This window comes from Anastrepha ludens, chromosome 4 (assembly GCF_028408465.1).
Source record: "Anastrepha ludens isolate Willacy chromosome 4, idAnaLude1.1, whole genome shotgun sequence".
NCBI lineage: Eukaryota > Metazoa > Arthropoda > Insecta > Diptera > Tephritidae > Anastrepha > Anastrepha ludens.
Window position 1 is genome coordinate 16111872 of NC_071500.1, and position 13543 is coordinate 16125414.

The following is a 13543-nucleotide window of genomic DNA, read 5'->3' on the forward strand; positions in this document are numbered from 1 at the left end:
CCCCCGTATGTATGTACATACCATATGCGCGCAATGAGAATAATTTTCTATAAAGCCGTTATTATCCCAAGCAGTTTGAAAAATTCCCACAAACAACTAACACAGCTGGCATAAAGCTTGAGAAATAACTCCCAAAACTCAGAAGCACTTATTTTTAGTGTGGGAAATTTGAATATGTTACGGTTCTATTAGAAATAAAAAAAAGTTGTGTTGAGATTTTTATTAATTTTCGAATGATAGTGAAATATACAAACAACGGTGTAAAGATATCGTATGCGTATATACTCGTATTTGTATGAGCTCATATAACTATGTATAAAATATAATGGTAAAATTTCGTGTGATTACGAGACGACACAAGGTAAATTTTAGCAGCAATTGTAATTTGTGTAAATGGACGGATATATATTTGAATAATACTTTGCAAAACATGTGTTTGTATTTTTGAAAATATCTAATGGAATGTTAATTATTATTATATTAAATGTAAATCGTTTAACATTGTTGTATTGTTTACATACTAATGCTTTGAATATTTTTGTAGATTTGTACAATATTGTCTTCCTAAGGCACTACTACTTAGATGCACAAGGTAATAAAAAAAAATATTTAACAATTATATAATGTACCGTTAATGTGCGTCTTCAATGTTTCAACAATCTTTGTGTTGTAAATCTTTTTTACAATAAACATGCAAATCTTGTGCTCATTCAACTGTTTTGTTTTAGTATTATTTCCTTATACATATGTATGTTTGTATTTACTTATGAATAGGTGGTGTGAATACAAAGCGAAAGTTTATGCAATTTTTGTAGCAGAAAATATGCATTCAATTTGCGTGTAGTTCATAATTAAATGCCTTTAGTTCGAGGTTTACTTATGCATATATACTATAGCTAACGATTTTACTTAAGGCACATTTTAATTGAATATTTTTCACAAAAGATTAAATGGACGGAGTTAGCTTTAGAGACAAAGTGGTGTAAACTAAGTAGTTTGAGATTCTTTAAATAATTTATGCATACATCAATTTAAGAAGTAACCTTTCAAAGTGCACATAGTGCTAACGATTCACAAACCAACACAAGCAGCTGTGTGATGCTTAGAAAATACCAAAATAGCAGCAATATTTGTAATTAATTTTTTGCAGTTTTTACGCTTAGTATTACTTTTCAAAAATACGTGCTCAAGTATCTAATATATGCGTAAAGCTTGAGATTCTAATGAAAATTCGTTGTTGGACACAAATGCAATGGTTTTGCTTTAAGACAGTCTTAAATGACTACAAAAATGCTGTATGTATATAAATATGTAAATGCATGTCATAAGTACCAACTGCGTTTCTTGGCATTTTTTGTGCTGAATTATGTGAATTCATTATGTATGTACAATGTATATGCATGTGATTTAACCCTTTTACGAAATTGCATAAACTTAAGACTATTTTTCCCGATTTAACTCTAAAACTGGTCGTTTACTTTAACTTCGAATAGGCAAACTAAACGAAAAGTAGTTCTTTTTAATTCTATGTCTATTTACGCTTTATGCTTGAACACACTTGCTATTTATAGGGCAGCGCCACTTTTGCACCGCTGCGCTTCTAACCCCAAATATTTTCTCTTGCGATTATATTTACGTTCCAGCAGTGTGAGCTCTTCCGTCGAAAGGTCACGCCATAACTAGGCTTTACCTTGCATCAACTCAAAACGCGTTTGGGATTCCTTAAATTGCATGCGTTTTTTCGCTTGTACATTCTGCTCGGTCAAAAAGAGTATTGCTGTAACCAAAGAGAATATCGCTCCAACGCAAGCTAGTACGAATGACCAACTGAACCAATTGTTGGCATGCTCCGGCATCCAGCCGTTACGGTTACCAAAGCATGCAAAAACGATGACTGCTATAGCGGCGCACACCCCTGTACCCAACATTACATACCCTATTAATTTGATAAGTGTTACAAAGTATTTCTGGTCCGGTCCAGCGCAGAGGAAGAAGACCAAAACTCCTACGCACGATACTAGCGCTCCAATAAATGCGAGTGTATAGAAGAATTGTGTTGCAATCATGAATGCGGGCAGTAGAAAGCCTCGAATCTCGTCATAGCCCGTTGTGAAGGGATCATAAACCCATCGACATCCCACGAAGAACCGACGTTGGCTATCGTCATTTACATCAGGTAAAGACCGAAAACAGTGCACCCACAGCCCCAGACGTTCCAATTTTGCACCCGTTATACGGTCATCACTTGCCAACCAATTGGGTGTGGCGAACGAGATGACAATTGCAGCGAACGCGATCACAAACACACCAACACCAAAGGTCCCAGCCAATGTACGTCGCTTCATTGTTGGAACAATTACTTTGTAATGAGTAGTTGGCAATCTTTCTTCCGAATCCTGGCGCACTATATGTGAGGATTTTTGCATACTTTTGATTGCGAACGAGAGAATTGTTTTGGTACAAGCACTGTTGGTATTTTTTTATTGGGAGTGGTGGATTGTTGCTATACACTGACACCTGTCACACCGCGTTTGTATGGTTGCATTCGTGACGGTGATGCCATCTCGTTTGAAAGAGTTTTTGCACAACTCAATATTTCATTTACATTGAATTAATATTCATGAATTAAAATCAGGCCTTTAAAAGTGCTAATACAACTATATTCGCATATCCCTTGATATCTGGTTTTTAAATATCCGTTCTCTTTAGCTCTGGATGATGCTATGACTATTAACATGCCGGTCAACTTCGATTATTTCTTTGATTTTATCAACATTTTCGACGAGGGACCTACCAGTGCGAGGGGCATCTTTAACATCAAAAATACCTGAACGGAATCGATGAAACCAAAATTGCACGTAATTAGCTAATACAGTGCCGGCATCATAAACCCCATCACAATTTCAGCCGCCTGGCTTGCATTTTGTCTTTATCAAAGAATTGGAAAATGTACCGAATTTTCTTTTTGTTGACTTCGATTGTTAACACCCTGTCACAACTGAATGGAATAAACAAAAAACCGCAAAGATATGTCACCTGGACAACGAGCATAAACTTTAATGTATCGATACTGTACGACCATAGGTGGGCACACTGCATTATAAATTTACTGCATTACAAATAGCAGTAAGCAGTAAACTTTTATTGATTACTGAAAAAAATTTGCATTACCAGTACACTTTTACTGATTACTGAAAAAAATTGCAGTAAAAATATTTTTTTACTGATTACTGAAAAAAAATTGCAGTAAAAATATTTTTTTACTGATTACTGAAAAAAAATTGCAGTAAAAATATTTTTTTACTCATTACTGAAAAAAATTGCAGTAAAAATATTTTTTTACTGATTACTGAAAAAAATTACAGTAAAAATATTTTTTTACTGATTACTGAAAAAAATTGCAGTAAAAATATTTTTTTACTGATTACTGAAAAAATTGCAGTAAAAATACTGATATATTAATATAATTTGATTTGCATTATCAGTATAATATTTACTGTTTATGGGAAGTCAAAATGTAATACACTCTCATCACGAAATTCAATCATTTATGTAAAATATATATATCAGATACACGTATTTATTCCCAGTCAATATATTGAATTAATGATTTACAATGATTTAGGATCTATAAATGAACATGACAGTGATGAGGAAACTTACACTGACTCCGATTCAGATGACTCGACAATTGTTTCAGGTCCTCAATTTCGATCTGTAACTCCACGTCTGTCGAAACATTTTCCTTGTGCGAGCCACACTCTAAATCTTTTGGCTTCAACCGATTTCAACAAAATTATGAATTCTTCAAGTCAGGATATAAAAGATATTCACAAAAGATCTTTCCAAAGGCAAAAAATCCTTCAATTTAATTGAAATTTTTTATATTTACATATTTTCTTACTGCACAGATGCACACAACTTTGGAATAAATGCAATAGACCGAAATCTGCAGAAATAGTTAATGGAGTGATGAATGCGAATTTAATAACTCCATGCATAACAAGGTGGAACTCGCTTTATGATTCCGTAAATAAGTTATTGGAGCACAAAACCAATTTAGCGGAATTGTGTTTCCGTTTAAAAATTCCTACCATTCTCAGTGGTGAGCTTGAGTACTTAGAGGAATACGTAAAGCTTATGAGACCTATTGCAGAAGCAATCGACTTCCTTCAGGGTGAAAAGACCATGTATTTTGGTTATTTCATACCCACTATAGTGTCCTTAAGAATAAAAATGCGTCGTTTGGAGCATAAAAGTTTTAAGTATTTAACCGAAAGTAGCAAAAAAATTCATGAAGCTTTGCTTAAAAGATTTGAAAATTACTTCCTGATTCAGCCTGACGCTTGGGATGCCGCTATTTCTGTCCCTGATATTAAGTTGCGATTTGTGAAAGCTCTTTTAGAAACAGCTAAAACGCAAACAGAAGAGGAAGTTAAAAAAATGTTCAACATGTATGTGGTCAAGTATGGAAAAGTAGCCTGTGCCAAAACTCGTATTCTACCTCAACCCCCTCAAAAAACATTTTTTGACTTCGGGGATGAAAGTAATGGTAAACTTTTTACACTTGGTTTTCAATTAAATATTTGTTTTATGCATATATTTACTTAAATAGATATAAGCATACAATGTGGTTCCACTGACTCGGAAAATTATCTTCAAGAAACGCTCTTATACCTGGCCGAACGAGAAGAAACAACAAGTTGCCTAAATAAATATCAGGCTATTAAAAACGTATTTTTAAAATATAATACCCCGTTACCGTCATCTGCACCTGTAGAACGGTTGTTTTCATTCGCTGGAATTGTAAATCAGTCTAGAAGGCAAAAACTCAGCGATGCAAATTTTGAAATGCTTGTGTTAAGAAAGGCTAATAGCTAATAGCAAATCAACAGTATTTTTACTGCATTTTTTCAGTAATCAGTAAAAAAATATTTTTACTGCAATTTTTTTCAGTAATCAGTAAAAAAATATTTTTACTGCAATTTTTTTTCAGTAATCAGTAAAAAAATATTTTTACTGAAATTTTTTTCAGTAATCAGTAAAAAAATATTTTTACTGCAATTTTTTTTCAGTAATCAGTAAAAAAATATTTTTACTGCAATTTTTTTCAGTAATCAGTAAAAGTGTACTGGTAATGCAAATTTTTTTCAGTAATCAGTAAAAGTTTACTGGTAATGAAAATTAAATTGCAATATCAGTAAAATATTATATTTACTGCATTCTTACTGTTACTGCAAAGTGCCCACCTATGTGTACGACATATGGATCACTAAGCCATCTACCGAGAAAAAAATGTATTTCTTTTTCCCCAAACTAATATTTTAAGAAGTTTTGTTTATATTTATTTCCCAGTATAAAAATATTGAATGCAAATATAATTTATTTATGTGAATAAATGACTCTAAATAAATGACATATATAATTCTTTTTTTTCGAAAATTAATTTATTTACGGTCCAGAAATTCTGTTTTAGGGTTAGTCAGTAAGTATGCACGATTACGCGTTTGAGCCACTATATATGAAGACTTCAACATAAATAAATGTATTCCAAAAATTTTGAACTCGAGTAAACTTAAACAAGTATACATTTTGTAAAAACAGTTGTTACTGTCAGTAATAAAGTTACTACCTTTATTAGGCATAATTGACTAATTTTTCAGCTTAAAGCTTTTGCTGCCAAACTTTCAATCTAGTAAGGACTCACATTTCTTGCGTTGCATCAAAGCAAATTGATCTCCCACGCAAAACGAAAGTTCTATGTAGACGAGCCTTAAGCAATATATATATAGCTTTTGCTGCTATGTTTCAAACAGTGCTGGCTAAAACATTGAGAAGAAAAATAAAAATTTATTGAAAAAATTAAATCTATTTACCTAAAAAGTTAACTATAACGTTTATCATTCTTTCAGTAGTTGGTTCCTTATCGCTCAGAGTACGATTTTGTTCCAGCTGCTATCAGCCTATGTTCACCCATGGTCGTAATATACAAATATGTAGTTATATATAGTTTGAATCGAACGAGAATTCCGCCATTGTTGTATCAATTTAATCAAAGCTCACCGCGCAGGTGGTTTGTGTCTAGAGTAAATCTGATTCACATTTTACAACTTCAACTAACGGAATTTTACATGCATTTCTGTTTTGGTTTCACCTTATATTTTAACCTTTTCTTCAAGAATTTTCGAGTTTTAGGGCAACACATTTCTTTTTGGTTTTTATTTATTTATTTATTTATTATAAATAAATATTTAGTCCTGCTATAAGTTTTGTTACAAGTTAAGTCCGTTATTATATTAAAAAAAAATTTAATTTTCATTCGAAATGGTCACCATTTGCTTTTATACAAGCCTTCAAACGCTTGGGCCATTCAGCTGTTGCAGCACGCACGGCTTCCATGGATATTGACGTCGCTGCTCGAACCAAACATTGTTTCAGACTCTCCAAACTTCTGTGAGGTCTTCGACAGGCTTTGCTCTCCAATTCTGATCCCAAACTGTAGTCCAATGAGTTCAGATTTCGACTTCCAGACCCCCAATCTTCTGCGGCTATGAATCCTGGAATATTATTTTTTAGCCACTGATGGATGGTATTTGCCTTATGGGTTGGAGCGGAATCTTACTGATAGATCCAACACTGTCCATTGAAGAAAGTGCTGCTCACCTTCTTTATCAAACCTTCTAAAACATCCTCCTGGTACGCTCTTGCCCCGCTCTTAAACTCCTTTTCGCAGAATTAAAGAGATGTAATGCCTTTACAAGACACTCCACACCAAACCATTACGGAGGCTGCATGGTGGCCACGCTGAGCCCTTGGGACAACATTTTTTGCGTCTTCATAGATTTTGTCGTTTTACTTATTAAAAACTTCTTCAACAGTGAAATTTGTCTCATCTGTGAAAATAATATTTTTACGGCCGTTGACCGCGTGCCACCGTAGAAGCTGCCTGCATCTGTCGACTCTAGTTTTCTCCAAGCGCGTTGACCAGTTGAGCGGGGGACGGCTTTTATGTGGAGATCATGTCTATTTAGTCTTCACATGGATCTGGTCGATACTTTAATTCCCCGGGACATGATTTTCTGCTTTCTAAGGGGACTTCTGCGAATTATTTCTCGAACGGCTTTTATTACTGCACTGGTTCGAACCACGCGTAGACGACCATTCCTGTTTCTGTCTGCCACGTAACAGACGTACTTTCACAAATTTGTCATTACTGGGTATTTTCAAACTGCCGATGAAATGTATCAGCATACGCAGTTGTGTAAGTAAATCGCTTCATTGTAATTGAATCTTCAAAAAGTGTAACACCTAAGATCAGGTCAAATAACATAGAAAATGGCATCAGGCCAAAAAACATAGAAAATAGCAAGTTTCAGGATTTCCCACTTGGTACGATAGTTTAGCCTGTAATAATTCCCAAATTTACCCTACCACTAATTAACGAAGAACCTCTCCCAATTTCATCCAGCGCAAAGTACTTAGGACTAATCTTTGACTCCAAATATAGTTGGAAACTGAGTATTGAAGAACGGGTAAGGAAAGCAAAACGTATGCTTGGTAGAAGATGGGGTCTTCGACCTAAGCATACTTTATCGCTTTATAAGGCGGTAAATCGACCAATTTTATCGTACGGATCGATAGTTTGGTGGAAAACTCTTGAAAGGAATAACAAATTGGTGGATAAGTTCATAGCGTTTTTATATTTTCATTTATTTTACAATGATTTTTTTGGTGTTTGGAAAAGGGTAAGTATTCATTCGATAGAACTCTTTCTGCTCTACAAAACTATGTTAATTGTATTTTTGAAGTATTCTATTTCTTGAGGCATCTGCTCTTCTTTGCGTTCCATCGAGGTTAAAAAGATGCCGAAGCTGCCCGGGATATTAGCGACGTGTATGGAGAAGGTTTCATAGGCACGGAAATGGTTTGCAAAGTTCAAAAATGGCAACTTCGACGTCGATGACACGTCTCGCAGCGGAAGGCCTTCTGAATTTGATAAAGAACATTTCAAATCATATTTGAAGGAGAACGGTCGCCAAACCAGTCGTTAATTGGCGGAAAAAATGAGCTGCGATCATAAAACGATTCTAAATCACCTTCATTTAAAGGGATTTACCGAAAAATTGGGAGCCTAGGTGCCTCACGAGCTCAGCGAAGAAAACAAAAAAGGAAGTCGCCTTCAAATTCCTTCTCAGTATCTCGCCCGTCATCGAACAAGGCGCGGTTATAAACAGCGCTTTTTGTATCGAATCGTCACGGGAGATAAGAAATGGTGCCTCTACATCAATATGAAGTAAAGAAAAGAGTGGGTGGCTCCAGGAGACACGTCAAAGCCGACCGTCAAGCCGAATCTTCCTCCAAAGAAGATCATTTCTTGTGCTTGGTGGGACTAGGAGGGCATTATGCACTAGGAAATGCTCGAAAAGAATGTCGCGGTCAACAAGGAGGTCTACATTGCCCAGCTACACTGCGTGAATGAGGGTATTCAGCTGAAAGCCAAACTCCTTCATGACAATGCCAGACCACATGTTGCACAAGTCGTCAAAGCCGCACTCCAAGAGTTCGAATGGGGGCTTGCACCGACCCATTACCATATTTTCCGCCCCCTATCAACCCATATGAATGGCGTTACCTTCGATTACAAAGAGGTCTTCCTCCTGGCTCAAAAACTTCTGGTCTGGTGTCAAACCAGGCGATTTTAGGCGGAACGGCATCAACAAATTGCTCGAGTGGTGGGAAGAGGTTGTAAACAGGAACGGCGAATATATATGTAATTGTTTAACTTATTGTTTTTTGTTAAAAAAAAGGTCTGCGGAAGTGCTAGTTGGATTCTGGATGAATCACCAGTTGAAGCAACCAACCAATCAACTCGGATGAGGAGTTACTATATGTGTACCAAATTTGATTGAAAGGCATATGTATATTGATTTTTGGGCGGATTATCGGGTGGATGGAAAGGCTAAATCGAGGCCTTTCTTCACACATTTTTATGTCTCTATCTCACATTTTTATGTCTCTATCTATATTTATATATGTATAAGCAGATGTTGATACGAACAACTTAATCGGAAGCTAATCAATTGCATACTAAAGTCTACTCGCACAGTTGGAACAATTCACTTCAAATATTGCGCTTCATTTCAACTCGTAAATATTTACAACTTAGAAATATTGGAAACAAAAATAGCGCAACTGTGACGGATTTTGAATTTTTGCCATGTATTGCATACTAAACTATCGAGTTTGCAGCTGATGGATGATCTTGTTTTGCTCCTAACGCGTATCATCGCTGTCACGTCTCACAAGGCTGCCTACCGCACTGTCGATAGCCCATTGTGTGCGTTGATCCGCAGTTGCGGGTGGCATGCTTGTCAGACATTTATTAAGCGTAATCTGTTCGCAAAACACACCTTTTTTAGTACTTAAGCGGATTATGAAATTTATGTTCTCTACACCTGTTCTATCCAATATATCCAATATTTACGCAGCGTATTAGATATTTGTCAAAGTCCGCATTGAACATCAGACAATTAAAAACTTAAGATGACTTTGATTAATGGCACGGTTCAAATTATACGAGTGTATGTATGTACATAAATTTTCGTATTTCAATATTAATAATGTAGTGTGGCGCTTCACGCCTTTACTGAGCTTCTTCATACGCTCTATCGCATATGGCTATTTTAAGATGAGAAGTTTTTTTGTAGCACAAAAGAAACCCTAAAATTCGCGCAAGGTTCGAATTTGGCGCTATTTGTGCGATAAAGTATTGGCCCTAAAAAACGTTGCTTTGAAACTAACAGCTTAATTTGAGCATTTTCAATGCTGACAATCAATGTAGCATTTTAGCATTTTCAATGCTGATCATCATTTCATAATTAATAAAAATTCGTCAGTCACAGAAAATTGCAAATATCGTTCTAAATATGGTTTCTGATAGGTATAACTTAGTCAACCATGGGGAGAGTAACGGACACTACATGTGTACTATAGTGGCGATAAATAGTTCACCCACTCTTCGTTTTAGGTCGGGTAAAATACTATCAAGAATATGCGCATTCATATTATTTGTAACCGTCAAGTTTCGGCCCGATCCAGTTAGGATCAATCTTCTAGAAATTTTTGCTTGAGCGATTTCGAGCTTGGAAAGAAATGGTCCCTAATTCAAATGGATCCGTTGAGTTCATTAGGGCAACAAATTTGACAGATAGCAAAATAGATTATGTGTATTTGAGACGAAGGCGCCACATATCTACCGTATTTCATACTGAAATGCACAAAAACTGGCAACTTTCTACTTTTGCCGTACGGCAAGTCCAGCAAAAATGACAATTGTTTAAAGAAGAAAAATTTTGTATCTCGGAAATTTTTATCGATGTTTTTTTACTATTGGGTTGGAGAATAAATTCATAGCGTTTTTATATTTTTTCTTTTATTTTTCAACGTTTTTTTTGCTATTTGGCAAAGGATAAACATTAATTCGATAGAACTCTTTCTGCTCTACAAAACTATGTTCATTGTATTTTTGAATTATTTAATTTTTTATTAGTTGTGAGACTTAGAAATGGAATACCCAGGAAGCAAAAATCAACATTTTCGACACCTGCTCTTCTTTGCTTTTCATCGAGGCCAAAAAGCTGCCGAAGCAGCCCTTCGGAACATTTGCTACGTGTGTATGAATTGGCGGAATAAATTAATTCCGAACATAAAACGATTTGGAGCTTTTTGAATTCTAAATTCATGAATTCAAAAAGCTCCAAATTCTCTGTAACCAGTACAAAAATATATTACAAGTAAAAACACTCTTCTTCTTCCTCTTTTGTGGCAGGCACCAGTGGTATGAGTTTGACTGACTGTCATTGAATTCATGAATTTACGTCCTCTGCTGGTTACGCATCTTAGGATGTAGTAACATACATACAACTGGGTGCACCAAACACAAAACTGTCCAACAACTTTTTTTGAAGTGCCTTGCATTCTTTGAACCGCTGTATTGTAATATCGGATTCATTGTGAGATTGTGCTTACTAAAGACATCTGCGCTGTAGAGGGGGGAAAATACGTCAGCTGAACAGGCGAACTTGTAAAATAAATTAAAAAGTAAAACTACTTATGCCGATTGAAATTTTTTTACATAATTTTGAACACATATGAAAATATACTAACGATGGTCAGCTGCGTTTATAGCGGTGGGAAGACCGTCAGCCGAAGCAAGAATGTATCACTGCGGTCACCTGACGTATTTATCCCCCTCTACGGCGCAGCTGACTATTTTTTTATTATACTAAATGTCAACAATACATGAAAAAAATTTCAGCCGGTATAAAATGAGTTGGTAGAAGTTTTTTTTCGACATGTTTCACACCCACCGCGGGTGCGCCAGTTACAAGTATAGTCAAGAATTTAACGGTATAAAAACGCAGTCCCAAATCGACCCCTGGCTCCCGGACTAGTAGTCGTAACATCGCCGAGGAGCTAAAGATCAACCATAAAACAGTTTTGAATCATTTGCTAAACAATTTTACACAAATATAACGCATTAATTTTTCACCAAACTAATGTATTCTTTGAAATTTTAGCTTTGTTTAAACGAGCTACAGTTTGTCAAGAATGAGTTGTGACATACAAAATAATTTAAATTTTTTTTTATCAATTCCCTTCAATGCTGTGCCTAAATATGAATCAGTACAAAGGCAAAGATTAAAAAAGAGTGCTTTTTTTTTGCTAATGAAATGGAAAAATCTGATTTATTTTCTATGTCAAAATACATTCTTGACAAACTGTATATTTAAGGTTTTAGTGACATTCAGATGAACGGCATGGTCCATCTTGTTTACTCAACCTGTCTATATTTCTGAATTCGATGGCTTGTTTTTGGGTATTGGAAATATTTTGACAAACCTGATACACAAACATATAATATTTATTATTGTACTCGTACACACACGCTACATGGGTATTGCTAATCTTTTGTTAAATCCCATAATCTAGAAGCTTCTTAAGTGCCACATAAGAAGATATACTGTATTTTTGTATATATTTGTATAGCCGCACTTACTCAAACATGGATATCAGGGTAAACCACAGTGTGACCTAAAATAAATTACTAAAACTTGAATCCCACTCACAGCAGTATAGGTTGACCATCTTTTCGGCATTTGAAATAGTTTCTAATGTTTTGTTTTATTTAGTCTACCTGTTCCATCAAAGTGCTAAGTAAAATAATACACTCGCTTTCAACTTTTGTATAAATAGGCTTGAAACAAGTTACTATGTAAATTTTTATTTGATTTAAATTCAAATAGAATGTTCAGTAGTTTTCGGTACACATTTTATTAGCCACCAAGATCGAACTAAATATGGTTCTAGCAAGAGTGGGATAAAGGATAGAATGCTGAAAAGAAGAGAAAGCAAAGTCATGAGCTGATGTGAATGACCCTCTTTGCAATTTCTGGGCATTGAACTCCATACTTTAAAGGTCATGGAAATTCTGCATTTCAGACTTCCTTTTATTTCGATCATCTATGATAGATATGTATCTGGCTACATATGTATAAATACAGTCACTCACTCCCTATTTCATACAGATACGATTTTTTTGTAAAGTGTTGTATATTTCATAATATTTTGCGGAAATGGAAAAATAGAGTATGCAGATATTATATTTATTTTGTTTTATTTCATTTCTAAATATGAAATAAAAAAGTCCACTCATTTCATTGGAATTCAAAAAACATACAGAGAACTCACGCCACAGCTGAAATGATATACAGGGTCCGGCACTTGAAGTGTAACCAATTAAAAAGGAGTTTTGAAAATTACTTTTATTAAGTTCAAAGTAAAAAAGGTGTGAAAATAATACAAAACTAAGAATAAATTTACTTTTGCTCGATATGACCACCTTTTGCCCTGACCTTGCCCTTGAGACGGTCCAGAAATGAGTCGCAAGTTGCTCGAATGTGACTTGCAGGTATTTGGGCTCACTCGCAGACAATGACTTTTTTCAGCACGTCCAGGCTGGTGAATCTTTTAGTTCGGACGTCGCTTTTTAAAATGGTCCAAAGAGAATTATCTATCGGATTTGCGTCTGGTGAATTTGAGAGCCATTGTGTGGACGTTATAAAGTTCGGAACGTTATTTTTTAGCCATTTTTGGTTGACTTGAGCTTTGTGAGATGGTGCCGAGTCCTGTTGGAACGTCCATGGTCTGCCACTGAAATGTTTGTCTGCCCACGGCTTCAAAGCAATCTCCAGAATACTTTCCCGATAATATTTCGCATTTACCATGAATTTCTCAAACTCTCCAAAATACGCCTTTGTTTCGGCTTGACTTCCTCGTTTGAACTACATTTTTTTTACCGCGAAATTTTGTAAATTTCAAAAAATTATCATCAAATTTTCAACCTTTAATCGGAATCTTTAGAGAACTTTTAGCTATGCCCATTGCCTTGAGTTTTGAGATTTTGTTTGCATGAATTCTTTACTTGTTTTAATAAAAAATTAGAACAGTCTATATTTTGGCACAAATTCGCAAAATCGCCAAG

At 35.2% G+C, this 13543-nt stretch overlaps 1 protein-coding gene across 1 annotated transcript; it reads right to left on the reverse strand.

Moving 5' to 3' along the window:
- Positions 1-205: 205 nt before the first annotated feature.
- LOC128862356 (uncharacterized) lies at positions 206-2518 on the reverse strand. The gene has a single exon (XM_054100928.1). The coding sequence runs from the start codon at positions 2424-2426 to the stop codon at positions 1680-1682; it is 747 nt and encodes a 248-aa protein (XP_053956903.1). The 5' UTR covers positions 2427-2518; the 3' UTR covers positions 206-1679.
- Between the last annotated feature and the right edge of the window lie 11025 nt (positions 2519-13543).